The 27,726-nt window shown below is 54.7% G+C and overlaps 4 protein-coding genes and 1 non-coding gene across 6 annotated transcripts; 2 read left to right on the forward strand and 3 right to left on the reverse strand.

Moving 5' to 3' along the window:
- Positions 1 to 29: 29 nt before the first annotated feature.
- LOC128901644 (E3 ubiquitin-protein ligase TRIM39-like) lies at positions 30 to 6,276 on the reverse strand. 2 transcript variants are annotated; one of them, XM_054183743.1, is made up of 6 exons: positions 5,514 to 6,269; positions 4,505 to 4,600; positions 3,629 to 3,859; positions 2,581 to 2,603; positions 1,724 to 1,839; positions 30 to 1,078 (listed from the first exon to the last, which is right to left on the reverse strand). In XM_054183743.1, the coding sequence occupies exons 1-6, from the start codon at positions 6,234 to 6,236 to the stop codon at positions 564 to 566; spliced, it is 1,704 nt and encodes a 567-aa protein (XP_054039718.1). In that variant the 5' UTR covers positions 6,237 to 6,269; the 3' UTR covers positions 30 to 563. The 2 variants fall into 2 exon arrangements, with proteins under 2 accessions (XP_054039718.1, XP_054039717.1); XM_054183742.1 differs by lacking the exon at positions 2,581 to 2,603 and having other exon boundaries at positions 3,629 to 3,897; positions 5,514 to 6,276.
- On the reverse strand, positions 359 to 430 carry TRNAE-CUC (transfer RNA glutamic acid (anticodon CUC)). The gene has a single exon. It is a non-coding gene; the product is annotated as a tRNA-Glu (tRNA).
- Positions 6,277 to 9,327: 3,051 nt separating the features above from the next.
- LOC128901691 (E3 ubiquitin-protein ligase TRIM52-like) lies at positions 9,328 to 11,510 on the forward strand. Its single transcript, XM_054183834.1, has 3 exons — positions 9,328 to 9,369; positions 9,982 to 10,515; positions 11,204 to 11,510. The coding sequence occupies exons 1-3, from the start codon at positions 9,361 to 9,363 to the stop codon at positions 11,366 to 11,368; spliced, it is 708 nt and encodes a 235-aa protein (XP_054039809.1). The 5' UTR covers positions 9,328 to 9,360; the 3' UTR covers positions 11,369 to 11,510.
- A 23-nt stretch (positions 11,511 to 11,533) lies between these two features.
- Positions 11,534 to 26,876, reverse strand: LOC128901616 (E3 ubiquitin-protein ligase TRIM39-like). Its single transcript, XM_054183687.1, has 14 exons — positions 26,204 to 26,876; positions 25,151 to 25,243; positions 24,142 to 24,372; positions 23,757 to 23,779; positions 23,262 to 23,377; positions 22,597 to 22,626; positions 21,541 to 22,133; positions 18,289 to 18,501; positions 17,694 to 17,813; positions 16,786 to 16,808; positions 16,115 to 16,230; positions 14,892 to 15,073; positions 12,150 to 12,223; positions 11,534 to 11,561 (listed from the first exon to the last, which is right to left on the reverse strand). Exons 1-14 carry the CDS (start codon positions 26,624 to 26,626, stop codon positions 11,549 to 11,551), a joined length of 2,250 nt encoding a protein of 749 aa, XP_054039662.1. The 5' UTR covers positions 26,627 to 26,876; the 3' UTR covers positions 11,534 to 11,548.
- On the forward strand, positions 12,809 to 13,823 carry LOC128901693 (butyrophilin subfamily 1 member A1-like). The gene has a single exon (XM_054183836.1). The coding sequence runs from the start codon at positions 12,907 to 12,909 to the stop codon at positions 13,546 to 13,548; it is 642 nt and encodes a 213-aa protein (XP_054039811.1). The 5' UTR covers positions 12,809 to 12,906; the 3' UTR covers positions 13,549 to 13,823.
- Positions 26,877 to 27,726: the final 850 nt, after the last annotated feature.

The raw sequence follows: 27,726 nt of genomic DNA on the forward strand, positions 1-27,726 counted from the left end.
CTCCGGTTTTTTTGGTTTTTTATGTTTTCGGAAGGTTTATTCTTTTATTTTTCCTTTCTTCTTGCAAAAATACTGCCTTTCCAAGTTCTCCCGGGTTTTTTCACGGTTCGGATGACTACTTCTCGCTGCTCCCCATATTAAATAAAATTTCTGACTGGTAAATAACACCCATTTAAAGAATAAATACCCAAAAAAAAAGAGGTGAAGCTGGGCTGCAGCAAGCTGCAGAGGCAAATGCTCACGGCTGGGAAAGCATCGAAACAAAGAGCTAGAAGAAGGGAATGTTTCGCAGGGGGGACGGCTTGTTATAACATAAAAGGCTTTTTTCGCCAAATGAAAGAGAAAGGTGAAAAGCTTCTTCCCTGACCGGGAATCGAACCCGGGCCGCGGCAGTGAGAGCGCCGAATCCTAACCACTAGACCACCAGGGAGGGTACACGCTGCTTATCGCACGCTGCAGCATCCCAGTCAGGACCAATTATCGCATTTCTTTGACTTGTTTCTCGTTTATTTTTGGGTTTTTTTCCCTTGTTTTCACCCCGGGGCGGGGAAGGGGGGCGGGGATCAGGGGGAGAGCGTGAACTGGCACCCCCTCCCCAGGCAGAGCAGGGGGAGGATTTGCTCCCCGGCAAAGGATGCCGGCGGGTAGGTGAAGATGGGGGCCTCGTTATTGGAATCGAAAAATGCCACTCGCCCCGCTTCGTAGTCCAGGTAAATCCCGATGACTTTGGGGGCAGCGAGCAGGGAGATGGGGACGGTTGGAGAGGTGAGAGCCTGGTACTGGCTCCCGCACTGTCCCACCGCCCAGATCCCCACCTTGGGGTTGACGCTGATCCTTCCCTTCCTCCTCACTGACTCCTTGGCCACCCCGACGGCCCAGGCTTCCCCATCGCCCACCTCCACCTCCCAGTAATGCCTCCCCCCTGTGAAGCCCTGGCAGCCCAGGACGCAGCGAGAGGAGTCGAAGCGCTTGGGGTTGTCGGGAAGGGGTTGGCGGGTGTCTTCCCATCTCACACGCTTGCCGTCCTCGGAGAGGACCAGCCGGGGATGCGCCGTCTCGGGATCCAGCGTCAGACTCACTAGGGACAGGGAGAAAGACAAGCATCACGGGCACAAGCTCATTCCTCAAGGGCATTAGGGTCACATTTTCCCCGTTTTCCCCTCCCCTGTTTAACCTCGGGATGCTCCAGCTCCCAATCCCTGTTTGCCAGAGCAGAGCGGGAATGGTTTTATGCCCATGAGCAAGACTGGAAGAGTAGAAAATGCAGCTGCATGAAGGGACCTTGATTTAGACTAAAAGTAAGGCTTTGAAGTGTAGATATTTCTGCTGGGAGTCTCCAGGCCACCAGAAAGAAAACCTCAGATGTCCCATGACTTTCCTTTTTTAAGTTCCCAAGTGGAAATATTTCTATTTTTTGCCTTTGGTCCCATTCAGAGAGGTGGTTTCCAAAGGTGACGCTGACCCTACGTGAGGTCCCACAGCACCCCTACGCTTACCACGTTCCCCAAGCTCTGCCAGGAGGCAAATTCCCCCTCTCTCGTGTAATCAACAAGGATAATTGCATCTTGCTATGCTAATGTGGCTACAGCTCTGTAGGGCGCGGTGGAAGCATCTCTCCATCTCCACCAGGATTTCTCCTACCTACCTGAGATCTCCTTCCTTAGATCTGCTGCAGACAAACCCACCACGACCTCGAGCCCCCTCCTCCCCGCTTTCTCTCTACCTCGATATTTCATCAGCATCTCCTTGAGGGCAACATTTTTCGCAGGAAGACCGGTGGGTTTCTCTCCCAGCTCAGGCGACGTCTCTGCTGGCTCCTGGGCACCGTCCTTCTCGAGCCTGGGAAGAAGGAAGACCTTTCTAATAATACTTCCTTCACTCAGAATTGTCATTACGCACTGACCGATTCTCAACCAGGATTTCTTATCAAGAAATAAGGACTAGAGCGAAGGCTTGGCCCTATGACAAGTCATTAATGAGCTCCCAGAGAAGTGTTTGACGACCCAAAGCATGTATCTACTTTGTTCCCAAAGAGAATGGATGGTTTTCCTGGTAAAGGCTGGTGGATGGTCACCATGGGTGGTGAAGGATGGTTCTATCATAACCAACATCAAGGTAAATGCAGGGGAAAAAACCCCAAAATACGCTTTTCCTTGCCTGCTTTTGTGTTTCCAATAACCCACCTTCTCGATCCATGTCCAAAGAGGACATGGAGAGGTCTGTCATGGGGGTGGAAGTTCATACCTCCACCTGGATGGACTCCTTTAGTGTTTAAACATCCAATATTTTTGCTTTTTTTGATGAACTCACAAAGGCAGGGAGTCAAGGCCCAGACCTCCAGGAACAATTTTGGATTAATTATCGAGGTGAAGCTGCAGCAGAGCTGGAGGTCCCATCATCCCGTCTGATACCTTTCCCTGGTCTTCAGAATCCTACTTGGACCTTTTGCGGTGCCCTGGTTTTCTCCTATAGGTCTATATAATCCCTATCATACGGGCATCATAAGTGGCTTTTGGAGTCCATCAGTGTCTCCACCGTAGAGATAAACATCGCAAGAACGTCTAAAAAGGAGCCGCAAACCTGCTCAAGATGTTTCTGCTGTCCTACAAGGGAAAGAGGAGAGAAGGAGCATTAGGTCAGAGCAAACCCAGCCTGATAGTGACCAACAAGCAGCTACCGCGGGGCTGGGGGGTGACCCCGGGCAGCTCAAGGCACCGCTCCGTCTAAGTTAGGGGTCTAAAATGAGTCCTCATAGAACCATAGAATAGTTTAGGTTGGGAAGGGACCTCCAAGATCATCTCATTCCAACCTCCCCACCACGGGCGGGGACACCTCCCACCAGACCACATTGCTCAAACCCCCGTCCAACCCTTAGTCGTCCTTAATAGTCCCTTAATAGTCCTTAATAGTCCCATACTACTGATCCGCCTGCACTGATCTGCTCGGGAGTTAGGTGGGGTCACGGCAACATCACTTAACGAGCAGCTCGTTGTAATTTTCTGCCATCACCCACCACCTTTCACATCCCTACACTTCCGGTAAGGGCGTAATTACTGCTGATGCACACCAGCGGATTTGCATGTTTGAAATCAGGGGTTAAGCTGCGCCCGCAGGACGGGCTCAGGTGATGGGTTTGGATGACTACCTAGAGACGAAAGGAGCGCCTGTTGTTTCTCGGCTGCGTATGAAGGGCCTTGGACAATTGTTTTGGATGTAGACACGTACAACCAGGTGGAACCAGTGGTGTTCAAGGCCAACAGTCTTCATAGAATCACAAGGTGGTTTGGGTTGGAAGGGATCTTAAAGATCATCTAGTTCCAAGCCCCCTGCCATGGGCAGGGACACCTTCCACTAGATCCTCACCAGTCAGCGAGGTGAAATGAAGGCCATCATAGACTGGGTTGGGTTGGAAGGGACCATAAAGACCATCCAGTTCCATGAGAAGGGACACCTTCCACCAGACCAGGTTGCTCAAAGCCCCGTCCAACCTGGCCTTGAACACCTCCAGGGTTGGAGCATCCGTAACTTCTCTGGGCAACCTGGGCCAGGGTCTCACCACCCTCACAGGAAAGAATTTCTTCCAAATATCTCATCTAAATCTCCCCTTCAGAGGGGCCTGGGTTCTCACCTGCAGGAATTCACACGCTGGCTGCTGACACTTCTCCTCCAGCTCATGGATCTGCTCGCCGATGGAGGAGATCTCCTCCAAGAGCCTGTTGATGTTCTCCTCCTGTCTCCTCGTGATTTCCTGGTCCAGCTTTGCCAGCCGGTCCAAAAGGAGACGTTCCTGTCCCTCCAGGAACTGGCGCAGCTCCTTGACTTCAGACACAACCTTCTGCCTCTCCGCTTCAACCCTTTCCTGCAACGAGAACCGACGCGCACGAGGGAGAGGTGGGGCTGGGGGCAGAAACGGTGGAGAAAAATTGCGACGGAGATGATTTAAGATGACTTATAACACAGCCATAAATTCCAGCGCCTGTGGCAGAGCAGAGGAATAATTAAGACAATATTTTATTTTTGCCGCTTCTAGGCTGAAGTTGCCGGCAAAGGGCATTTCCCATGGACTGTAATCTTTGTACCCAAAATGCTCCACACCTTTGGACCACAAGGGAAGATACAAAACCAAACCATAAACCGTTGCGTCACCGAAAGAGGTCGGGGAAAGGGGAAACGGGGCAAGAAAGAAGCAATTGGGTGATTCCCGTTTATTTACAGGGGGAATCTGGGAAGGCGTCCCGCTTGTGAGGAAGAAGAAGGTCAAGAGCAACCTGGCCAAATCCAACACGTGCTCCCAGCCTGCTGAGACAAACAAGGAGCAGGAGGGGTGGGGAAAATTTATCAGCCCTGGGGAAGGGGTGTCATCACCGCCCAGACCGATGGAGAGGACATTCCCAAGCACGTGCAAGGGATGGTGGAGCTCGTGTCTCCACCTCCACCACCAGGGCCAGAGGGGCAACCGAAAGGAAAGGGAGAAAGCCATGGCCACCCAGGGACAGGCACTTACGAGGAAGTCCAGGCTTTTCCCTTCCTCGGCCACTTTCAGCCCCAGCAGTTTTTCTCTCCTCTCCTTCAGGATCTGCACATGAGCCTGGAATTTCTCCTGGGCGGCGAAGAAACATCTCGTCGGTGCCTTTTCCTCCTCCAGCTGGTCCATCCCACTACCCTCATCCCCCCATATCCAAGTTGATCTCCTACAAACCCAGATTCTTCCCTGCTTAATCACACAATAGTCTGGCTCCGGGAATTCATAAACTCTGATTTCTTGGAGAGCAGGGCAACCAGAACGGGTCGCTTTCTCCAACAGCCAGGGTGAAATTCATGGCATGGATCGGAAAAGACTCAGGCAAAGGACCAAATTAGCCGACAAGGAGCTTTAAATGACTGGGGAGACCCTGGTGGCATCTGTTCAGGTTCAGCCGGTGCTCAGGGCTGCCCCAAAACTTATAAAGTTTGGGCTGTTTGCTCAGTTTTGCTGCTTTTGGTCGCAACTTCAAAGCCTGGATGGGACATTCAATCCAGTTTATGCCACAGAGGTGTGGAGATCGTGTCCCCCATCACCCTTGTGGGTTGAAACCAGGGGCTAGACCACACGTCTGCGGTGACAGCGAATTTTTCTTCCCACTTTCAGCAAAATCAGTTTTCGCGCACACGTGTGTACACAATGAAACCGGAGCCCAGAGACCGTGGACGTGCTGGAAAACCCAACCCCTGCCTTGCACACCAGCGCCGTAAGACCAGATTCTGCCGGGTACATCTACACGCAGCATCTCCTGCACCCCAAAACGTCCGAGACACCATAGTTGACCCTGCTCTTCAGCAGGAGGTTGAGTTAGATCATCTCCTGGGCTCCTTCCCAGCACGATTTATATGAGGACACCGTCATCAAGACAGTTGGGGTGGCTGGCAACGTAAGAAAGGGGGAAAAAGGAGTAGAAATCCAGATATCGCCAAGCTCCCCAACCCGGTTGTCTCCTCCTCCTCCCTCATCCCCACACCGCGCAGAGACGTCCCACCTTGTGCTCCTCCGCAGCCTCCTCGATGGGGACCACGGCGTGGAGCCGGTGGGCCTGGGACTCTCTGCACACCAGGCAGATGGGGGTCTGGTCCTCCTCGCAGAAGAGTTTCAGAGCTTCACGGTGCTTCTCGCACAGCTTTTCCCCCCCGGCCCCTCCTCTGGCCGCCTGCAAGCTCAGCCGCTTGGCGATCTCGATGATCTTTGCCAGCTCCCGGTTGGGTCTCAGGTTTCTCTGCGGGGCCGTCTCTTTGCACCGGGGGCAGGCAAAATTCTCCTGGGCTTCCTCCCAGCAGCGGGTGATGCACGCCCGGCAGAAGTTGTGGCCGCAGTGGATGGAGACGGGGTCTTGGAAGAAGCCCAGGCAGACGGGGCAGGAGGCTTCATCACGGAAGCTTTCGGCGGGGCTCTCTGCTGCTGCCATGGTCTCGGCAGCAAGGATGATGACGGGGCGGCTTTCGTTTTCCGCCCCGGCTGGTCTTGCCCGTTGGCTGCTCCCCTTTTTTTTTTTTTTTTTCTTTTCTTCTTTTTCCTGCAGGTGTTTCGGGGCCCTGAGGGAGGTGAAAGCGAGTTTGGGGGTTTGGGTTTTTGGGTTTTGTTTTTTTTTCTCCCCGTTGCGACGGAGCAAAAACCTCGCGCCGAGGGGTTTGCAGAGGGGAAGGGAGAGTTTTCCCCCAGGGGAAAAGCGGTCGGGTTGAAAAGTGATTAAACAGGAAATAAACATCCTTCATAACTCCCTAACTTGTTAAAGACACACCTGCAGCTCCCGTATCAACCCTCCTCCCCCCCAAAAAAAAAAAAAAGAAAATTCCCGGGCAATCTGAGAGGTAGCCACGAACCTCCCCAGCCCCCAGAAACCAGCCTGGTCTCGCTGCTCATTAATCAATATGGTTTTAATTTATTAATTGAAGGTACCAGCCGTGGGAATAGAGCTCCAGCAAGTCCCCAGCCGTGGGTAAACCCCCCTTGTTCAAGCCAAAGCACCGAGACGCATTCCTCGCTGCTCGTTTCGGCTCTTCGTTAATTATCGTACCTAACCGCCGCCCTGCCCAGCATCCGCGTTTCTGCGCGCGTACATGCGGCTATAAATACTTTTATCGTTGCTTTCGATTCTGCTTTTAAACAGGAGGCCGTTGCCTTCACAGCTGGGGGGCTGAGCCCGGGGTCAAAGGGCGGCTGATCACCACTCACCCTCTTGCCTTTAATTTTCCTTTTCTTCCCAGTTTGCCCGCGGCTGAGGAAGGGAGGGGATTTTCATCCACCCTGTAAATGAAATGACCCTGCGACCGGCCATACCCCTCCCTCGATCTGCTCGGAAAGCGCTTCCCCTTCACCCACGATCCCACCGAGGAGCTTCCTTCAGCCCTCGGCCACCGTGGGTTTTTTGTGGGGGGGAGGGAGGGGGAAAAAAGGTGACGTTTCGGGAATGACCTTCCAGCAATGGAAATCTCCCACGGCTGCTTTTCCCTTCCCAACATCACTTTGCTCCCGCTGCGCCGACCTTGAGCGGTCAGTTGGGTGCCTGCCTGCACGAATGTGCTCTCACCCCGTCAGCCTGCCCCTGGCCTTTTTGTGCATCGTTTTTTATTAAAGCCTCGGAAACCCTTGTTTCCCCGCAAAACCCCTTGCCTCCGTCTGCAGCAACGAGCCCCCAGATCCCCCAAGACCTCGTAGAATCATGGAATAGCATCGCAGAATCTGGGTTGGAAGGGACCTTGAAGGCCATCGAGTCCAACCATCGACCTCACGCTGACGAAACCACCGCTGAACCATGTCCCTGGAGAGGGTTTCCCATTTGTCGTCCCAAATCGGGCTCAGTAACAGCAAAGCAGTAAACGTCCCCCTCTCCATCCCTCCGCGGCTCTTCTGGAGGGCCAAAAATGTCGTTCTTCTTCCTCTTAGGCAAAAAAAACCAAACCGAAATCACTCAATCCCATGGGCCTGTGGCAGGTGGAAGGGCAGCTCCTGCTCTGAAGCGCTTCACGTGTTGAAGCAAAAGGGGCTTATTTGCATTGGGCTGAGGCCGGGTGACGAAGTGACGCATTTTCTGAGAATATCAGTAAATAATATGGCCGCTGTTATTTGTTTGGGAGTGTTTTCGGGGGTGAAGATTTTCCGGTGCAGAGCCCGGCGCCCACGAACACTCAGACTGAAACTTGTGGTACGGTTTCATACTTGAGGCACCTTTTTTTCTGGGTGTTGATCTGGGCTCAAGGGTTGATTTAGTGGGGAATGAGTGCGGAGAAACTGGTGTTGGGACGGGTGCACCTCAAGGGGCTGCTTGACTTCGACTTTTGCGTTTGGGACATTGCTTTCTCTCCTGTTCTTCTTCCTCCTGGTGTCCCACGAGTGCTGGCGGCATCGTCCCCTCCGCTCCAGCACCAAAAGCCACTTTTCCTCCCCAATTACCTACATGAGTCACATAATCAGAATAATCTCCCAGCGACTGCCTGCAGCGGCTTTGCTCTCCGCTGTGATTCTTTTGGGCCTGAAGCATCTCCAAACCCAGAAATCTCCGTTGATTTTTGCCGAGTCCTTGGGGCACTAAGGAGCATTAACGGCCCTAAGAAGCCCCACCTGGGACCCCCTGACCCCTGCCCACGGCCCAAGGGCTCTATTTAAGCTCGCTCCTGGGCTATGGTCCTTTCATGAGCTGTTTTGGAGGAGCATCTGTTCGTGGCTGAGGACTCCATCGAGCCATCCCTTCATGATTTGTTCCTCCAGTGCCGTTGGTAAGAGAATTTTTACCCCCTGGGAAAACTCATTTTTGGTGCTGCCCTCTCCTGGGATGGAGAAAATATGGGTGAGCCAAGGGAGAGACTGAGAAAAGGGCGGCGCATCCCTTGCCGAGTCTAGGGGACGCTGAACTTGATCTTCAATAGCAACAAGCCATCGAGAAGGCGACCGTGGGGCACTCCGGTGGGCCCGTCTCCCTCGACATCAAACCTAAACCTTGAGGCGAATCTCACCGAAAACTTGATTTGACTTTGTGGGTGACCTGGCTCAGCTCCTAAAGGTGGGTTTGGTGCTTTTTTTTGCCTTTTTTTTTTTTTTTTACGATTAAAGCCTTGCCTTACATCTGTCCACGCAGTGAACTGGGTGGGGTGTGGGACAGGTTAAAGATGACAACGCTCCTCGCCAAAAGAGCCCGACAGGGACGGTTACGGCGTGTGGTCTCAAGAGGGAGCCGGAGGTTCTGTTTTGGGAGGCGGGAGGGGGAAAAAGAAAATGAGTAATCGAAGGTTTTCTGTGGGATTCTGCTTAATTGCTTCGAGGCCCAGGTACGGGGCTGGGGACGATGACAGTTACCCGTCAGGCGCAAACCACCCTGCCTCGGTTTTCTCCTGGTTTTTCCGTACCGCCTGGTTTTGCTCCTGCCTGTTCTTGCTCCCTTCTCCCACCGTTTCGGGGTTAAATCCAAACACGGGCCGGGGGAAGGGGAGCTTTTCCCTGCAGATCTCGCTCTCGGGGGATCGGCCAGGCGAGGGAACTCTTTGGGCTGAAAACTAGGTCTGTTGGGAAAGGAATTACTGGTTTTCAGCCTGGGTTGGTGCCGGAGCGTGCGGAGGTGGAGGGGGCAGGATGGCGATGGCCAAAGCTACCGAGGGGTTGGTTCAAATGCTAAAGAGGTTCAAAGCCCCCCCCGCCCCTTGGTGCAGACAAGACTTTCCCAGAGGGATGTTAGGACTAAATGATGCTCTTCCCAACAGGGAGCGAGGGGATGGGATGGCTCTTGGCTGGGGCATCCAGCTCCTTTTGTGCTGGAAATGGGATCCCTGGGGTGCTGGCGTCTACCAGTGCCTGGAGAAATGCCACGCTAATTACTTGGGAATTGATCCTCATTTGCAATGCGGAAGGTGGGAGCGGTTTAACGCCCCAAGCCGGAGGGAGGATTTGGCGGGGGGTGGGGGGGAGGTGGCTGCAAAATTCCCCAGGGCCTGGGAAATTTCCAGGAGTTTAGATGGGGTTCCTGCCTCCCTCTTCTGCTTTCCCCCCACACCTTGGGCAATGTTTGCCGCACTGACGCTGGCCCCGCGCCAGCCGGCAGCATCGATTTGCCACCAAGAGGAGGGCAAGACCCTCTCCCCATCCTGCAACCCACCTCCCGCTCCATGTGGGTGCCCCTCAGCCCCCGCTTCTGCCTTCGTTCCTCCTCCTTCACCCTCCCTGCGATACGCGGCCTCCTCCCCCAGCCTTCTTCAGCCTCACCTTTTCCATGGATGCTCTTCCCTATCTTTTCCATGCCAACCCTGCTCTTCAAACCCTCTTTGCTCCCATGCTCAGCCCCCTTGCAGGATGTGGAGGAGCTTGGTAGGGCTCCCGATCCCCATCCTTCCTCCCTGCCAGGCTGTGGGTACCAGGAAACCCATATGGACCACGGGCACCAGCCGTTTTGGGAATGGGGACCACCCCAGGGGATGCAACCGGGAGGACTTTGGCCACCATCCCGTCTCTCCCTTCCCACCCAGGCTCAGCTCTGGCTCTGCCCACCCTGGGGGTGGCAGGAAGGGGAAACGCCTTTCTCTTGCTGGGAGGAAAATGAAAGCGGCCGCCGCCGACTCGCAGCTTGTACCGGAGGTCCCATGGCCGCGCCGAGCCCCACCGCAGAGCTCCCCAGCGAAGCCTCCTGCCCCATCTGCCTGGAGTATTTCCGAGACCCTGTCTCCATCCACTGCGGTCACAATTTCTGCCGGGCGTGCATCACCCGCTGCTGGGAGTGGTCCACGGCCAGTTTCTCCTGCCCGCAGTGCCGGGAGACGGCACCGGAGAGGAACCTCCGGCCCAGCCGAGAGCTGGCGCGGGTGCTGGAAGTAGCCAAGCGGTTGAGTTTGCAGGCGGCCAGAGGGGAGATGGTGGAGGAGGAAGGATGCGAGAGGCACCGGGAGCCTCTGAAAGTCTTCTGCAAAGACGACGGAGCCTTCATCTGCGTGATCTGCCGGGAGTCCCGAGCCCACCGGTCTCACACGATGCTTCCCGTGCGGGATGCTGTCCAGGAATACAAGGTAAAAGGGGCTTTTTTTTTTTTCCCACTTTCCATCTAGGCATCCGCCAGGAGCCAGACCAGCGCCATCGGGGCCTGATGTTCCCCTCGCAGCACGTTCCCATCAGGCTGTGAAACATCTCGCCACCCGCCCAGGGCTGTAGGCTGGGGGCCAAAACATTGTCCCCCCTCCCGTAGTTTGCCTCCGCTCTTCCCCCATGGCCCCACCGGCCCGTTTCAAAATGACGGTGTAGACCACGCATCGGTGCTTCTGCTGTCTCAGTTCTCAGCTAAGAACCTGCGGGGTGAGGTTTTCATGCCCTCTTCCGCGCTGAAAAATTCAAGCTTTTGTCCAGCTCTGATTCTTACCGGACATCATCTGATGCCAAGATGCTCTCTAAACCGTCAGGAACATCGGTCAATAAAAAAGGAGATATTTTCTTGCTGCATCAGTGAGTTAAATCAGCTCAGAGGAAGGATCCAGCGCGGGCAAAGACTGGTGCAGAAGGCTTTTTCTGCCATGTGTCACTTATTTCCATGCCCAGGTCTTGAGCTCAGGATCCTTCTGGGCCAAGAGGGACATGAGGAGAAGCTCTGGAGTTGACCACAGCGCAATCCCCTCCATCGCTCCCTGCAGTATTTTTTTTTTTTTAGGCTGATTTCATCTCTAGAGACATGGGGTCTTTATTTTTTTTTTTTTCTTCCCTCAGGGACAAATCCAGGCTCATCTGCAAGCCCTGAAGGAAGACAGAGACAAACTCCTGGGGTTTCGAGAGGCTGAAATGAGGAGAAGCTGGGAGTATTTGGTAAAAGTTTCTATGGGGAAGGATATAAAACTTGCATATATACAGGGTACGGGATACTCGAGACACTGACGCTTCCTAGGAGTGCGGTCACTGGCACGCGTGGGACTTGGCTGCATCCTTCTCCATCCTCCTCTTTCCTTCCTGTGTCCCCTCCTCGCAGGAGAAGACCGAAGCCGAGCGGCAGAGGGTTTTTTCTAAATTTGAAGGGTTGCGCCTCTTCCTGGAGGACCATGCCCGTCATCTGCTGGCTCAGCTGGGGGACCTGGAGAGGGACATCGAGAAAACGCAGGAAGAAAACATCACCAGCCTGACGAAGGAGATCTCTCGCCTGGACACCTTCGTCCAGGAGATGGAGGAGAAGTGCCAGCAACCAGCGAGCAAATTCCTGGAGGTGAGAGGGAAGGGAATGGAGCCAGGTCATCACCGCCGTGGTCCAGGCTATTTTCTGGCTCTGGGTATTGCCCCCATGGTGCAGCCAAGCCCAGGCTGTGCTCTGCTCCAAAGCCACCTCCACCCTGTTGAGGTTTCAGTAGATGCTTTGCTGCCAAGACGCCTTCACTGAGCTTCCTCTTCCCTCTCTTCCCTCCAGGACATCAGAGGCACCTTGAGCAGGTATGGGGCTTCCTGAGCTTCTCCTCTCCCCCCAGGCTGGGAAAAGGGGGGGTTGGACCTTGTGTTTGGCCTCACCCAGAGACCAAATATTTGGCTCTGTGAACAGTGGCTCTGAGCAAAGGTGTCTCCACTCATTGTTGAGTGTCCAGCAGCAGCAGTGTCCCGGACCAGCTCCTCTGAGCTATAGGTGCATGTGCACTTGAAAGACTTCTTGGTGTCTGAGAAGATGCGTCCTCACCTCTCCTTTCTGTTCCCCCCTTCTCCAGGTTTGAAAAGGAAAACTTCCAGCAGCCCCAGTTGCTTCTCCCAGAGCTGGAAAAGAAAATCGGTCACTTTAGGGAGAAAAATAGTGCTCTAGAGGAGGCTCTGAGGAGCTTCCAAGGTATTGAGGGTGAGCTGGGGTGGGGAGATGGAGCGATACCTGTACGAGCATAAGCTATATTTTTTTACTTAGAGGCTAAATCATATTTTATTGGGACGGTATCTGTGATCGCAGTGTGGCAGAACCTCTCTGTTTACATGTTCACACCTGCGTGTTACATCAGATCACGTCTCTTCTCCCCTTTTCAGACATCCTGATGTTCGAGCTGCCTGAAAAGAGTAAGTCCACATCTTCTGGAGGTGAGGGAGCGGGCAGGACCGAGGGAAGGCTGGGCCCGACACGGGGCTGGGCCATGAGTTTGGAGGGTCAACTGGGGAAGACGCAGCCAACGAATGGGAGGTGGGGGGCAAAAACACCATGAGGAGTGAGGGGATCTTCGCTGTAAGATGTATTCCTTTCTTTCAATGGAGCTTCTAAGCTGCGTGAAGACCGGCTCTGCCCGTCACATCACCATGTTCAGGGAATAAATGCCCTGTTTGGCTTTTTTTGGCACAAAAAAAAAAAAAAGGGGGGGGTAGTGGTCTACTCATCTGCCCTGGGGCTTGTTCTGTTGCTCTGTTGGGAATCTTCTTCTGATGCTTGCCTGGGTCCTGCGGGATGGGGGAAGCCACCAATGTCTGCCCCCGCAGCAAGGGCAAGAGCATCCCAAGCCGCGGGATGGATGGATGGTGCCGTGGGACTCCCCTGCTCACCTGGGGCCGTGGGAAACGGTTTGGTCTCTACTCTCTGCCCCCTTGCAGTGCAGGTGACCCTGGATCCGTCCACGGCTCACCCCCAGCTCATCGTCTCGGAGGACGGGAGGAGCGTGAGGTGGGAAGATGTCCAGCAGGACCCATCTGCGGAGGGGTTCGGCACCGATCCCTGCGTACTGGGCTGCGAGGGCATCACCTCGGGGAGATGCTGCTGGGAGGTGGAGGTGACACCCAAAGGCTCCTGGGCCGTGGGGGTGGCCAGGGAGTCCCTGAGGAGGAGGGAAGAGACCGCTGGGAGCCCCGAGATGGAGCTCTGGTCTATGGGTCTCTGTGAGGATCAGTTTTGGGCTCTCACCTCCCTTGAACGTATCCCGCTGTACCAGATCCAGGTCCCCAGAAGGGTCCGGGTGGCCCTGGACTATGAGAAGGGTCACGTGGCATTTTTTGATGCTGATAAGAGGGCCCTGATATTCACTTTCCCAGCAGCTTCATTTAAAGGGGAGAGGGTTCATCCTTGGTTCCTGGTGTGGAGCGAGGGGTCCCGGATCACACTGTGTCCCTGAAGCTCTCCCTTCTCACCCAAACACAAGGTTCATGTCCCCGAGATCCCTATTTCCAGCACTCTGGAGGAATCCTGTCTATTCAAGTTGGCCTTTCTGGGCTCTCTTTCCACCCTCAGCGCTGCCAAAAGGTTGAGCACTTCCATGGGTCAGCGTCCCACACCGTCGCCCCCAAACTGGGGCGTTGGGCTGACAAATGGAGCCACGTCTGCCCACAGCATCCTGCACCAGCTCGACCCACCTCAGGGTTTTAGATGAAGTAAAAAAAAAAAAGATTTACGCGCTGTGACGTTCTTCTCTGCCTGGTTCTTGTCGCTGCTTCTGGATCTTGGGTTCAAGGGGGGAAAGCTGGAGTTTTGGTTAACTAAATCCCAGCCCTGGTCTTGGCACGAAGCTGGGGAGTTTCGCACGAGTGTGAGTTGGTCCACAAGCCACAGGGCCACCCTTGGAAGCCACGTGCCATGCTGCTCTCCCGGCGGCCCAAACCATGGAGAAAGACACAGAGGAGAAAGTCATGGGGTTTTTTTTTATTATTATTAACGTTCTGCATTGTGGAGGTTTCAAATACCACTTTTTGGAGAAGAGAAGAGAACTGTTGAGGCTCAGGAGTTTTGCCACGTGGGAATTTTCTGTCAGCAACGATTACCGCAGTTTAAAAAAACAAAAAAGGTAGATTTTTGGATCCCTTTGTTTGGAGGTGACTCTAAGGTGGGCACATCTATACTTCATCAGGCAAACCTTGGGGGAAAATTTGCTTTCCCTTCGCTGTCACGCTGGATTTTTTCCCCTTTTTTTTCCCACCAATTTCCATGCCCCGGGGTCCTCTCTCTTTGCCTCTTTTTTTTTTGGGGGGGGGCTTATTTCTTCTTTCTGCGCATCAACCCCCCCAGTTCCATGGGGAAGAAGGAAACACCAAAGTCTAGTCCCTGTTTCTTGTTGTCCCGGGGGGACGTGGTTGTCCCACGAGGGTGTCAAAAGTGGGGGGGGGACACCCTATCCTCCGTGTCTCAGGGACACAGCCTGAGCTGGGACCTTGCCCCCACCACCCAGAGCCACGGACGGACCCTCTCCCCGGTGAAGGAGGCGCGAGAAAAAATGAACATGAGCCCCCCCTCATCGGCGTCGAAAAACGCCACCGTCCCTCCGGCGTAGTCCAGGTGGACGCTGACCCTCCGGGGCACCCAACGGAGGGGTAGGAGGGTCACCTTGCGGCTGGTGAGCGCCCGGATTTGTCCCCCCCACTTTTCCACCCCCCAGATCCCTCCTTGGGGGCAGAGGCTGAGGTGCCCCTTCCGACGGATGGACTCGCGGGCCACCCCCACCGCCCAGTCCCCCCCGTCCCCCACCTCCACCTCCCAGCAATGCCGGCCGGCCGTGAAGCCCTGGCACGCCAGCACAAAGGGCCAGTAGTCGAATCGCTCGGGGTTATCGGGCAGGTCCCGTCGTTGTTCCCCGCGTCTCACGCTCTTGAGGTCCTCGGAGAGGACGAGGTCGGGGTGAGCCGTGTCGGGGTCCAAGGTCACGGTGGCTGCGGGGTGGGGGGACAGGGGCGTCAGAAGCAAGGCTTGGGCATCCCGAGGACGCGAGGGGGCTCGGAGGGGGGCCCAGGCTGGCACCCAAGGGGCAGAAGCATCCCCAAGAAGGGGAAGGGTGCTGTACACGAAGCAGAAAAGCTGGTTTTAATCCCCCCCCCACCCCCAGAATTAAAAAAAAAAAAAGCAAAAAACAACAAAAGGAAAAGGTGCACGGTAATGGCAACAGGTTCACGGAGAAAAACCCTGCGGGCTTCAGGCTACGTCGGGCCAAAAATAAGCGCTGAGGGGAGGGAAAAAAAATAAATTAAGGAGAGCGACATGTGGGATGTAAAACCAGCAACGTCTCGAGCAGGTTGTCTCCTACAGCGACCGCAGGACACGACCAGACGGGTTTGTCTGAGCGTGTGGGGGGGTTTATATAAAAAAAAAAAAAAGGGGGGGGGGAGGGGGCTAAAAGCTGAAGACAAGGCGATGAGTTGGGATCCATTTCCGTATTTGTTCCAGGGAAATGGTTGGGTTTCAAGGGCTCTGCCCCGGGGCGGGTTTTCCTCCAGCGTTGCGTGGAGGCTCCAGCTGCAGGGCTGAGAAAACTCGTTGGGTTGCCTTGATTTTTCCTTCGGTGTCTATTTTTGGCCACTTTGGGCTGGGTGCACCTTCGTCTACCAGGTACGGCTGCTCTTAACGTTCTCACGCTTGGCAGGAGCCAGTTTTGGGAAAGGGTAGGCTGGAAGGGGGAGCCGAGCCAGCGAGCAGCCCCTCCATCACCCACGAGCATCTTTCAGAAACCAGGGCAAAACGGGTGTAATTAAGAAAGTGATAAATGAGGCATTAAATGGGCATCAAATCGTCATTTCTTCTGACGAGGAAAAGCCCTTTGGGCGCCTTCTCCCCCACCTCCGGGTTCCTCTTCGCAGTATTTCTGTTCCCAAGACAAGTCCAGAGCGAACTAAAGGCAGCCCAGAATGTGGCTAATCCCCCAAAATGTGGCTAATCTATTTTTTTTTTTTTAATCCCCCTCGAGCCCTCCTCAGTACCTTGTAGCTTCTTCAGAGTTTCCTTCAGGGTACTGCTCCTCCATGAGAAGTGACAGACTCTTTCTTCTGGCTCCGGAGAAATGTCCGCTGGCAGCTGGAAAGTCACTTTCCCACACCTGGGGGGGGGGTGGGGTGGGGGAAATATCCAAAACAACACACACGTTTTGGAGCGATTGTCATCATTTCAGGAAATCTGACACCACCAGAAATGAGGTGATGGTGTTGCTAGAACGTTAATTATTTTAATCTCCTCCCCCGCCCAGCCCCAGCAACCCAAACCTCGAGGAAAGCAAAGGCCAAATTTCCCCGTTGGATTAATCTTTTTTTAAAATTGTATTTTTTCTGTAGACCAGGAGGAAGGTCCAGCTCAAGAGGACTGGGCTAGAGGAAAGAGCCAACGCTTTGTAATGAAATTAAAGCCAGGCTTTGCCACCCGGAGGTCGTTTTGGGGTTAAAGCTCCTTTGATCAGCACGTCCCCAGAAGCGGGCAAGAGAGGAATCCCTTGGGAAGGGCAGGGACACGCGTGTCACAGCCATCCCCCAAAAATACCCCTCCGGACTCTCGCAATTTCCCCGAATCACAGGTGTATCCAGCAGCCACCGATGAGTTTTCTCCTCCGTGGTCATCACCCTTGGTAAAACTTCAGAAGAAGCCACAAGAGGCCACGTACCTGCTGACGGTGCCTTTCACATCCTTGGGAAAGAAGAGGGAAAGAGAAAAGGAAGGTCAGCGCGACCTTTTCTCCTTCAATCACGGCAATGCTGAATTGTTGAGGTGGGGATGGACCTCTTGGGTCTCTGCTGATGTCCAGGCAAGGTCTGAACACACGCGGGGATGGAGATGCCCCTGTCTAGAGGGACCCGGAACCAGGGAGGCACCACACTCAACAAGGAGAATCTAGGAAATCCCCAAATCTAGAAAATTTTTTGTCTTGCTGCAAGTTGCCCCTCATCCTTTTGCTGGACACCTCTCAGATGATGGCTCTGTCTGCTCCACAACCCCGTTAGACCGTCACGGACTACCGGGGCGGCCAGCAGCGCTAATAGACACTAATGGCCCTGATTAGCCCCAGCTGAGATCCCACCCACCCCCTGCCCACATCCCAGGGGTCTACTTAAGCTCAGTAATTAGTCCTTTTGCAAGGTGCCTTGGAGGAACGTGGCCATGGGCCCTGCTGATCCACTCCACAGGCAGCATTCCCAGTCTGCCTTCAACCCACGGACCCACCTGATGCTCTGGGCCGCTCCCCTCTCTCAGGTGCCACAAAGGTGGGGTGAAAGCTGGTGATGCTCTTGCTCCCCGCGTTATCGTCCTTCCCCATCCCACAGGGAACCACCAGCCCTCACCGTTCCCTGCCACAGATGGTGATTTGATCCCTTATTTTGGTGGCTTTTTTCCTATCTTTTCAGGCTGTAAATCTCCCCCTCTTCCTCCCCTTGGGGTTTTCCGACCTACGGAGGGAATAGGAGCAAACTGGAACTAGGAAAACCCAACTAATTAAGCCAGTAGCTACCTGGTGGGGAGGACCCTCCCTACAACTTTCCCTTGAGAAGCTGTAAACTGGATGAATTCACTCACCGATTGCTGACTCTTCTCTTCTCTCCCTTGCGTCGGGGCGCCCAGCTGGGAAATCTCCTCTGAGAGTCGGGTGGCATTTTTCGCCTGCCTCTTCTCAATCTCATTTTTCAGGTCTTCCAGCTGTGACAGCAAGAAGAGCTCGAGTCCTCCTGGGTCCAGCAGCGCGCCTGAAATCTGAGCACGGTCTGCCAGGTCTCCGCGTCTGCCCTCCCCACTTAAGATGCAAACGAAGGAGCCGTGGGACGGGAAATACCACGAGGAGTTCATGGAAAGGCGCTTCCCACAGGAGATCGCCCATGAACCCAGATCCCTACTAATTTTTCCTGAATTTCTGGAAAAATATGTGTTGGGGTGGGCGGGGGCGGGGGGAAATAAAAAATCAAACTTGATGTGAAAAAGCTACGCAGGTTTGGGAGAAAAGATGCTGATAAAAGCAGCGAACGCGCTTGCTTGAACTTGAGCAGAACGTCACGCTATTCCTACACTCGTCGGTGCAGCAGTGGCACAAAGCAACCAAAAAGGATTTAAAGAAATGACCCTAAAGTTGGCGTCCTACTGCCCAAGGACTTGAGAGGTCAGGGAGGTTGACACCTACCAGATCCTCCAGTTTTCTGCACTCCAGGGTAGCTGTCCTTCCTTGGAGACCTTCTCTCTCTTCCTTCAGAAAACTTAATATCTGCCGGAATTTCTTCCGAAGCGAACTAAAAAAACCTGTTGTTTTTATCCCTTTGATGGGGCTGGATCTTTCTCTTCCTGTTCCTTCCCAGTCCCGGGCAAAACGGCGGCACGGATGCGTTGATCCTGCAAGTCAGCTTCTCGCGCCATGTCTCCTGGGCAGGAGGTGGTGACACCCTTGGCCTGATGCGCTGGGAGTATCGTGTTTCTCCCTTGTTGATCTTCCAGCTTTTTATCCTGGGGAGCTGTTGAGGGCTGTCACCTCGCTGCTTTTCTCCTTCTCTTTTCAGGGCTGGGCACTAGGCAAAGCCATCAACCCTCCCACGAAAGCGCTGGAGGTAAAAGGTGTTCAGGCTACCAGGAGGACGAGGAGCTCTTGAGGTTTGGTGGGACCATGGATGGGGAAAGCATAAGAATCACAGAATGGTTTAGGTTGGAAGGGACCTTAAAGGTCGTCTAGTTTCAACACCCCTGCCAAGGGCAGGGACACCTCCCACCACCAGACCAGGTCACTCCAAGCCCCGTCCAACCTGGCCTTGAACCCCTGCAGGGATGGGGCATCCACAGCTTCCCTGGGCAACCTGGGCCAGGGGCTCACCACCTTCAGAGTGAAAAATCCTAAGAAAACAAGGAGGGAAATGCGCAACCAGAACCTTGTAGGTGCTGGAAGAGGGGCTGCGACTCAATGCGCAGAAAGGGGGACAAGTTGGGGTCCTTGGGACCCCTGCCATGAATGCGCTGCCCATCACTACGTGCTCTCCAAGAAGCACTGTCCTGGCTCTGGGCTCACAGGGAAATGTTTCCAAGTAATTTAAAACCGGCTGCTCCTTTGTTAAGCTCCACGGCTAAACACATATGTCTCTCTTCATGGCTGGGAGCTTGAGAGACGTGGTCGCTGTGACCCGGCGGAAGGGCTGCCGACTGAGATAACTCTCCCAGCCACGACCACCTGGCCAGGTTGGGAGACGCAAGTCTCATTTCCAAGCAAATTATTCCCACCAGGAAAAGCCGCCGGGGAGCAGCTGGAAGCAAATGCCCTGCAACCGCTTCCCAGGGAAGCGTGGCCCGGGGTGAGACATCTGGGAAGGAATCTGTCCTGCCAGACGCGGGTGGTGGGTGCAACCAAGGCAATGTTGTCATCTAATGAGGCCCCTCCGTCTGCGCTGGGCTGCTTTGCTCCTCGGCGGAGGAGAGCAGCTCTGCACCGTCGGCAGAACCTCGGGCAAAGCTCCTTTCATCTCAAAATTAGGTGCCTATGGTTGGGCAAACGAGTCGCGCCCTAAAAGCGCATCTACAGAGCCTGGAAAACCAGCTGGGGTGGAGACATCTGCATTGCAGATCTCTAGAGCGAAGGGACGCCCTGGAAGAGAGCTGGAGCCGGGTGGAGATCAGAGATGTGGAGGGAACCTGTGGCCCTGAAGGAGTCAGAAAAACACCCATCGCTACCGCCAAGGAAAGCACCGAAGCTTACCGGGATTCGGTGTTTCGTGTCTTGTGTTTTTCAGCCTCTGAGAGGAGCGTGGTGGGACCGTGGTGGCTTGGGGACCTCCAGCAACCCACAAGCTTGTCTTTGCAGAAGAGCTCAAGAGCTTTTCCCCTGATTCACTCAGGTTTTCTTCCGTGGTCCTTCCTGCACCGACAGCCTGTCCATTCCTATTGCCCTCCGCCTTTCCCAGCTGGGCTTGGATCGGTGTCAGGACACGGACCCAACCCACAAAGAGACACATAGGACCATACTCCTCCCTGTCAGAGACATGGCAAAGGGGACGACGTGGGAGAAAGAGGAAAAATATTCAAGTCCTTTTTTCGCTCAAAAGTCTTTCCCAGTAGCCCTGATTGCCCTTTTTTTTTTTTTATTTTTATTTTTTTAATAGACCCTCGTGTTTGAGCTCCTGCCGTGACTTTTGGGCTGGCTTTGCAGAAAGCGGATGTCTACCCTGCGTTTTTCCCACGCGATGAGTCCAAGTGACAGCAGTGCACCAGACTGAGGAGCATGGACGGAGGGGAGATGCCACGACACGACAAACAGCACCCAAACACCGGCCGTAACTTCGGAGGGAGCGAGATGGGGCTTCGTCACGGGGGGGCCCACTCATATCTTGCCTGTTATTCTGAGCCCAGCATCGCCCGCTCCCTCCCACTCTTGCTTCTGGTTCCTCTTCTCGGTTCTATAATCAATAGCGTGTGTTTTTTTCGGTGGTGCCTCTTCCTCTTTTGGGTTTCCTCGTAAGAAAATCAGCAGGTTTTGAGGGAATCAATGCAGGTGAGTTAGGTGAAAATGCCAAAACTTGCATTTCACCGCGTCCGCTCCCGCTGCTTTGGTAGTTGAGGAACATCTAACCAGCACGGCCACGAGAGTCCCTCCTACGATTTACCCCACCTTGCCCCTCCTGAACGGCCAACAGGGAGAGACGGGCTTTTCTTGGGAGTTTTCCAGGAAGCTGGACGTGTGTAATGGTGCGGAAAACTGGATTCCAGGTGGGTTTGTTTCCCTTCCCTCCCTGCGAAGGGGGCTTGAATGACCGGAGGTCCACCACAAGAAGGCGGAAAGGTAAGCAAGGTCCTCCCCATCCTGTGCAGCTTTTCTTAACCTTGCTGGCCCAAAAGCTAAGAAATCCAGAGAAATACATCCACAGCAAGGCAGAAAGTGGAGGGTGCAAAACAAAACGCTCTTTTATTTAGAATAAACATCAGAAATGTAGACAGAGATAGAGACCAGCTCCTCAAACCAAGCCAGCTTGTAGTGAAAGACCACCTCCCTTGGTAGAACTGACTCTGGATCTGCCTTGCAATTGGTGTCAGAAGGAAAACACCTCAGAAGCAGAGATGAACAGGAGGATTCAGTCCGTTAAAGGCAAAATAAATTGAGAAAGACCACACGTTTGAAAGTCTTGAGCGCTCTCCATCCTTGATCGACCCCCAGTGTTCCCCTCCTTCTGATGTGCTGGCTCCACCACCTCGTACTGGCTGATCCTTCCTCTTCGCTGCTGTCTGCTGGTGGCCCATCTCCCCATCCTTGCCGTACGGGTGCCATCCCGAAGCTCCCAATGGAGGTGGATGTGGGAGAGGAGCAGCAAGTTCCGTCGGCACGACGCTTTGAGCAACCACGGCAAACGGCTGGCGTCACACAGGAGATGTCCCTTTCATTGAGGTCTGACTGACAGACATCTCAAGGACAGATCCGCAGGGGAAACCTGAACCCTACCCAGTCCAGGGGGGACATCAGCTGCCCGGTCATGGACTGGTCCTCTGAGGGTGGGCTTTGGGTGATTTCTTGCAAACGAGCCCCCATCCCCATCTTGAACCAAGGGAAGACCCTCTCCCCGTTGAACGAGGCTCTGGTATAAACCAAGATGGGAACGTCACTGTCTGCGCTGAAAAATGCCACCCGCCCCGCTTCGTAATCCAGGGAGACCCGTATCCTCCTGGGAAGCGGGTTCAGGCGCAGGTTGGCGCGGGGCGATGTGAGGGAGTGATAAGCCTCCAGCGCCCAGACCCCCTCCTTGGGGGTGAAGCTCATGGGTCCCTTCCTCTTGACCGACGCTCGGGCCACCCCCAGGGCCCAGACGCCCCCCTGCCCCACCTCCACCTCCCAGAAATGCCTCCCCGAGGTGAAGCCCTCGCAGCCCAGCACGCAGGGTTCAAAGTTGAATCTCTCCGGGTTGTCCGGGAGGTCCTTCTGTCTCAGCTGGCCCCTGGCTTGTTTTTGGTCCTCGGAGAGGTGAAGGTTGGGGTGAGCCGTAGACGGGTCCAGGGTCACGTTGGCTGCAGGACAAGGGAGAACCAGAGCATTGGAGGCAGAGCTTGGCCCCGGGAGATACTGGAGAGGTTCCTTTTCCTCCCAGCGTCTGGGACCAGCCCTGCTCTCCTGCGTCTCCCAGTTCTAGATGCTTCATGGGCAGGTCTGGGGTTGGTACCAGCCTTGGGGTCGCCCAGCGGAGATGCCCCTGGGGGTGGAAGGAGAAGGGGGGAGAGGACAAAGCGTGGGGAGCAGATGGTTGGAAAGCCATGGGGAGGGAAGGGGAAGCACAAATGCTCTTCTCAGGTGTTCCTTTGGGTCCCAGAGGGGCATCTGGCTTTATGAGGACCATACCTCAGCCCCTGGATACACCATTAGGGTGCTGTCACCCTTCCCTTCCTCTCCCTGGGGGGGGACTGCATTGTTCCTTTTTTTAAGGGAATCCTTCCCGCAAGCCAAAACCCCATTTTCCCGCCACCGTCGACTTACTTGGCTCTTGCAATTTAAACATCAGGCTGTCTAGAGAGGAGAGAGATGTCGGGGCATCAGGTTCGTGCCTCAGGCAAAGCGGCCACAGCTTAGCTTTGTCGCGCGGGCTGGGGAGGCGAAACAGCTAAAGGGAGACTGGGGAGGGGGAATATCGAGGGTGTGGGGGCTTGGCCCGGGGGCGAAGGCTCTGGGGTGACCTGCCCTGGTGCAGGTATTGCTGCCGTCTCCCAAAGCCGGGGGAGATGGACCTCCTGGCCAAGCTGAACTCGTCTCCAAGAGACGCTGCACCGGATTTCTCCCCCCCGCGTTGTAGCATCCCCTCCCCGGCCTGGTACCCAGGGGAACTTCGATCTTCCCACCAGCTCCCAAGCCACGGAAACGACCGCACCGGCAGCTCTGGATTTGCTTTTCGCGTGGGACATGGGAGAGGAGGCTCCTTTTGCTGAGCTTGGGGTTTTTTTTTCTCCCCTCGCCACTTCCTGACTCTTTTTTTTTCTCCCCAGGAAAAACTGTCGGTGTCCTTCTCCGGTTAAAAGCTTCAGCTGCGTTTGTTTACGGCAGCTTCTGGGTGGGTTTTGCGTTAGCAGCCAGCACACAAGAACCAGGTTTTTCCCCAGATATCAGGCTCACAAGGCGACGTGCCTTCTCCTACCCCTCTTGGGTACCTTGGCATTTCCTCAGCGTGCCTCTCACGAGGACGTTCCTCTGAACAAAGTCCTCGAGTCTCCTTTCCAGATCGGAGGAAATCTCCACCGGAGGGTCGAACTTCATCATCTCACAACTGCAAAGAGAGTAGAAGGGGAGGGGGGGGGGAAAACCCATGTGTGCTATGTTTGATTGCTCATTTTGTTCCCATTAAATGATCCAGGAGAATCATTGATCCATGACCAATGATCCATCCCTGTGGGATGCTTATCCAGGAGCAAATAAAATCCCCACACACACACGCACTTTCTCCCTGCCCTTTTTCTTTGCAGTTTGTTGCCCCCAGGCAGTCGCTGAACAGACATTTTTTTTTTGAACACCGAGCACCCTCGTGGGAGGCTGAGCTATCGACCGCGTCCGTCTGGTCTGAAACCCCCACCTCAGGATTCACCCGGGCGGCATCCAGACCCCTCCAAGCATCAGAGTGTGGGGAAAGGCGGACGGAGCCACTTTACCTATTCAAGAGTCTTCTGATGTCCTAAAGGTGGGAAAAGAGAAGAGAGACAGTCAGGGAAGAGGAACAACAAGTGTTGGGTCTTCTCGGCCAGGTTGGACGGGGCTTGGAGCAAATTGGTCTGGTGGGAGGTGTCCCTGGCCATGGCAGGGGGAACTGGATGGTCTTTAAGGTCCTTCCAACCCAAACCACTCCGTGATTCTGACACGTTACATATTTTTATGGAATTGCAGTAGCAAGGGAGGACCCTACGCATGGGATGATCCCACCTGCAGCAATGCTAGAAGACACCAGGGAGCTCCTGTGGGGCTGAATTTGGGTTCTCAGGTCTCAGGCTTTGCTCCATCCCTCCTTCCCCCGCCAGCCCTGAGGCTTCGGGCTCTCACCTGCAGGAACCGGCCGGCCGGCTGCTGGAACTTCCCCTCCATCTCCCAGATCAGGGTGTCGAGGTGGGACATCTCCTCGGAGACCTTTGCCACTGCTTCCTCCTGGACCCTGGTGATGGCCCTGTCCAGGTCTGCCAGCTGGGTCAGGAGGAGGCGCTCTTGGTCCTTCAAAAATCGATGCAGTTCCTCGAATTCGCACACTATCTTCTTCCCTTCGTCTTTGGTTTTCTCCTGCAGGGATGGGAGAAGGCGGCAATGAAAGAGGGGCAGGAGACCTCCCTGCGCAGCAGAAGGCATCCCACAGCCGTCTCTGCGCCTCCGGCACCTGAAACGCTGGCAAAAGCTTCCCTCATGGATTATTTTTACATCATTCTAGTTTCTATTAGTGCCACTTCTCTGGGGCTGAGGGAGTCCGTGAGGCCGCGACGACCTTTGCAGAAGGAATCGGAGTAGCCTCGGGTGAAGCTCCATGAGATGGGCAGGACGTAATGGGGGCCGGGGGGGGGGGCTACAGAAAAAAATAATACCTCACCACACTCAAGAAAAAGAGATTAGTCCTCCAAGGCCACCGGGTTGGCCTCAGGGTACCGTGTCCCCCGTGATATTCAGTCCATAAAAAGGTGAATTTAACACCAAGCCGCCTGACTGGGGGCGGAGGTGGTAGCAAGGACTATTCGGGAGGAAGCAACACCGAGAGGTGCAACCTCAACCGGGCTCTGTTTATAGATTTATAGAGTTTAGAGGGGGGAAAACCCCCCCTTCCAGCCCGTCTCTCTAGACCAGGCTGGGGACTGTCTGCTCCCTCGCGGAGGAGCTGGAGTTTTATCTCCCCGGTGCAGGCTCCGGCTGATGCAAAGCCCCCGGCAGATAAACACCGGCTTGGCCGGGAGCGAATGGCGCAATGCTCCACCAACCAAATATGTAAGATCCGGCCTCAAAATGCAGCGGCGACGCTGGGGTTGGGTGGAGAGACCCACCCTCCCCCAGGCTCCTGCTGGGGGGCACCTACCAGGTACGAGCTCTTCCTTACTCTCGTTTTTCTGCTCTCCAGGAATTTTTCTCTCTCCTCCTTCAAAGCCTGTAGGCGAGCCTGGATTTCTTCCTGAGGAAAAAGGAAAAGACGTTCTCGGAGGAGCGGAGAAAAAAAATCCCTTTTCCCACTACAATTCATCGTAGACGGGGGAGGCTTTGCCAAAACCCTGGCTCCTCCGCAAGGAGCGGAGCTGGGGGAGGAGAAGGACAAGGTCCATGGCTGTTCCGAAGATCCGGGCAAAGGAAACAACAAACCTCCAAGCGCCTGGGGGGAAAAATTCTGCAGAAAACCAAAACACCACCAATAATCAGTAGCCCACGTCCAGGAGAGCATGCAAGGGGAAGATAAGCGCGTAGTGAGATTTCCCTCAAAAACACCCGCAGCCTCCAGAAATCGGTGGCTTTGGGATCAATATCTCCGTATGTAACAGCCCTCAGTGGATTTATTTACTGGGCCTTTATAGAAGTGTTTGTTTGGGGTTTGTTTTTTTTTTTTTTCCCCCCAACCCTTCAGCATCGACATCTTGCAGCGAGGGGTTCCCCCCGTCGTCGGCACGGCGCGGTGTTTGGGCTGTGTTTGCAGAAACAGTGACTAGGGGAACGAATATGCGAAATTGCCCTTAGTAACTGATGGGGAAAAAAAAAAGAAAGAGGAATTCTTGGGCGTTTTGTACATGTTTTGAATACTTATCATTTTCAGTATTTCAGTAGGGTCAAGCCAATGGTGGAGTTCAAGGAGGAAAAAGGCAAACAAGGTGTTTGGTTTTTTTTTTTATTTCTCCAGGGCTGTTGGCAAAGATGAATAAATTTAAGCGGGAAGGGTGGAAAATCCCAATAGGATCATTGCAAAATAAACCCAAAAAAAACCAAAACCCCAACCATCCATGCAACAAAATGCCAACAGGAAGCACACGGGTAAATGACACCCAAAAAAATCCCCGTTTTGCAGCTGTCCCACGGAGAGCGGATGCAGCTGAATGCCTTGGAAAAGGGATTTTCCGTGGGGCGCGAGCGCACCCCTGGGCTTTACCTTGTATTCCTGGGCAGCTTCTTCGACGGGGACCACGGCGTGGAAGCGGTGAGCCTGGGACCTGTCGCAGACCACGCAGATGGGCTGCTGGTCCTCCTTGCAGAAGAGCTTCAGAACCTCCTGGTGCTGCCTACACACGTTCTCCCCTCCTCCTCCTCCTCCTCCTCTTCCTCCCGGGCTGAGCTGCCTGGCGATTTCGGCAATTTTTGCCAGCTCTCTGCTGGGACGGAGACTCTTCTGCAAAGCCGTTTGCCGGCACTGGGGGCAGGAGAAATGTGCCTCCAGCCCTTCCCAGCAGCGGGTGATGCACGCCCGGCAGAAGTTGTGGCCGCAGTGGATGGAGACGGGGTCTTGGAAATAACCCAGGCAGATGGAGCAGGAGGTTTCGCTCCGCAAGCTTTCTGTGGGGCTCCACGTCGCCATGGGTCTTCCCAACCCACCTCCAGGATGGGATCAAAGGAGCTTTGCTTTGCGGGCACGAAGAGGAGGACCTTCCTCCTTCTGGTTGCAGACGGGGGGAAATCAACTCCCAGCCCTCCCGCCACCAAACGGAGAAGAGTGAGAAGGAGGCGGGAGCGCGCGGTGGTTCCTCCTTGCCTCCCGCCGGCCTCCCACCGCTTTCGGTTCCGTTGGCTTTCTGAGCCAGCTGTGAGTTAGCAGATAGGAGGCTGGAGGAGGGCAGGGCAGCTCTTCAGCGGGACCAGGACGGGCTGGAGGAGTGGTTGGGGAAGAAATCTCATGGAACTTGGGGTGAGATACCCTCCTGCACCGGGACCAGCCATGGAAGAGGACTTTGGGGTCTTGGCGGGGGTGGGGCAAGTTGTCCATGAGCCAGCGGCGGGACCGTGCACCGAAGCGTTGTGTCTTCTAGGCCAGGTTGGACGGGGCTTTGAGCAACCTGGTCTAGTGGAAGGTGTCCCTGCCCATGGAACTGGATGGTCTTTAAGGTCCCTTCCAACCCAAACCGTTCTGGGACATCAACCCCACGTGGGGCTGCGTTTGCAAGAGCGGAGAGGGGAGGGATTGCCCCCCTCCGTCAGCGCATGTGAGGCCATATCTGGGTACAGGGACCAGTTTGGGGCTTCCCAGTATGAGGCAGACAGGGTCAGGCCGCCAAACTGAAGGCCAGGATGGATGGGGAGAGACTGGGATTATCCAGCCTGGAAAGGAGATGGATCAAATCGCCACAACTGCCCAACGGGGTTAGAGAGAGGGCAGAACCTCTCATCACCCCCTTTTAATTGTTTAATTACCCATTTAGGCTGGAAAACAGAGCTCCGGGGCCCAGAGGCATCCTTGCCCTGCTTTTATTTGCTTTCCTAGGCATAGGCTTTTAGGGATAAGACAAGGACTGGATGGACCTTCATCTGAACCCTTTTGTCTCTTGTACAATCTCAAGGAAAAGGTCCAATCCCTCGCTTGACTAAAGCCCAGCGCGCCAGGGATCACATTGAGCCAGCACCAAAAGGGCCATTTCTATGTGTTTATTCCCAATTCTGACACACACCCCCCCACCACCCCTT

Source organism: Rissa tridactyla, chromosome 27 (assembly GCF_028500815.1).
Source record: "Rissa tridactyla isolate bRisTri1 chromosome 27, bRisTri1.patW.cur.20221130, whole genome shotgun sequence".
NCBI classification, from domain to species: Eukaryota; Metazoa; Chordata; class Aves; order Charadriiformes; family Laridae; genus Rissa; species Rissa tridactyla.

Coding starts and splice junctions, on each gene's coding strand:
- LOC128901644 (XM_054183742.1), bottom strand. CDS start 6,236: ATGTTTATTTCCTGTTTAATCACTTTTCAACCCGACCGCTTTTCCCCT. Junction 4,601..5,513: donor AGGCTGCGGAGGAGCACAAG/GTGGGACGTCTC, acceptor TTCGCCGCCCAG/GAGAAATTCCAGGCTCATGT. Junction 1,079..1,723: donor GATGCTGATGAAATATCGAG/GTAGAGAGAAAG, acceptor CCCTGTCCCTAG/TGAGTCTGACGCTGGATCCC.
- LOC128901691 (XM_054183834.1), top strand. Junction 10,516..11,203: donor ATGCTGTCCAGGAATACAAG/GTAAAAGGGGCT, acceptor TTCTTCCCTCAG/GGACAAATCCAGGCTCATCT.
- LOC128901693 (XM_054183836.1), top strand. CDS start 12,907: ATGTCTGCCCCCGCAGCAAGGGCAAGAGCATCCCAAGCCGCGGGATGG.
- LOC128901616 (XM_054183687.1), bottom strand. CDS start 26,626: ATGGCGACGTGGAGCCCCACAGAAAGCTTGCGGAGCGAAACCTCCTGC. Junction 18,502..21,540: donor TTCCCCTGCGGATCTGTCCT/TGAGATGTCTGT, acceptor GCGAGAAGCTGA/CTTGCAGGATCAACGCATCC. Junction 16,231..16,785: donor GTGAAAGGCACCGTCAGCAG/GTACGTGGCCTC, acceptor CCCCCCCCCCAG/GTGTGGGAAAGTGACTTTCC.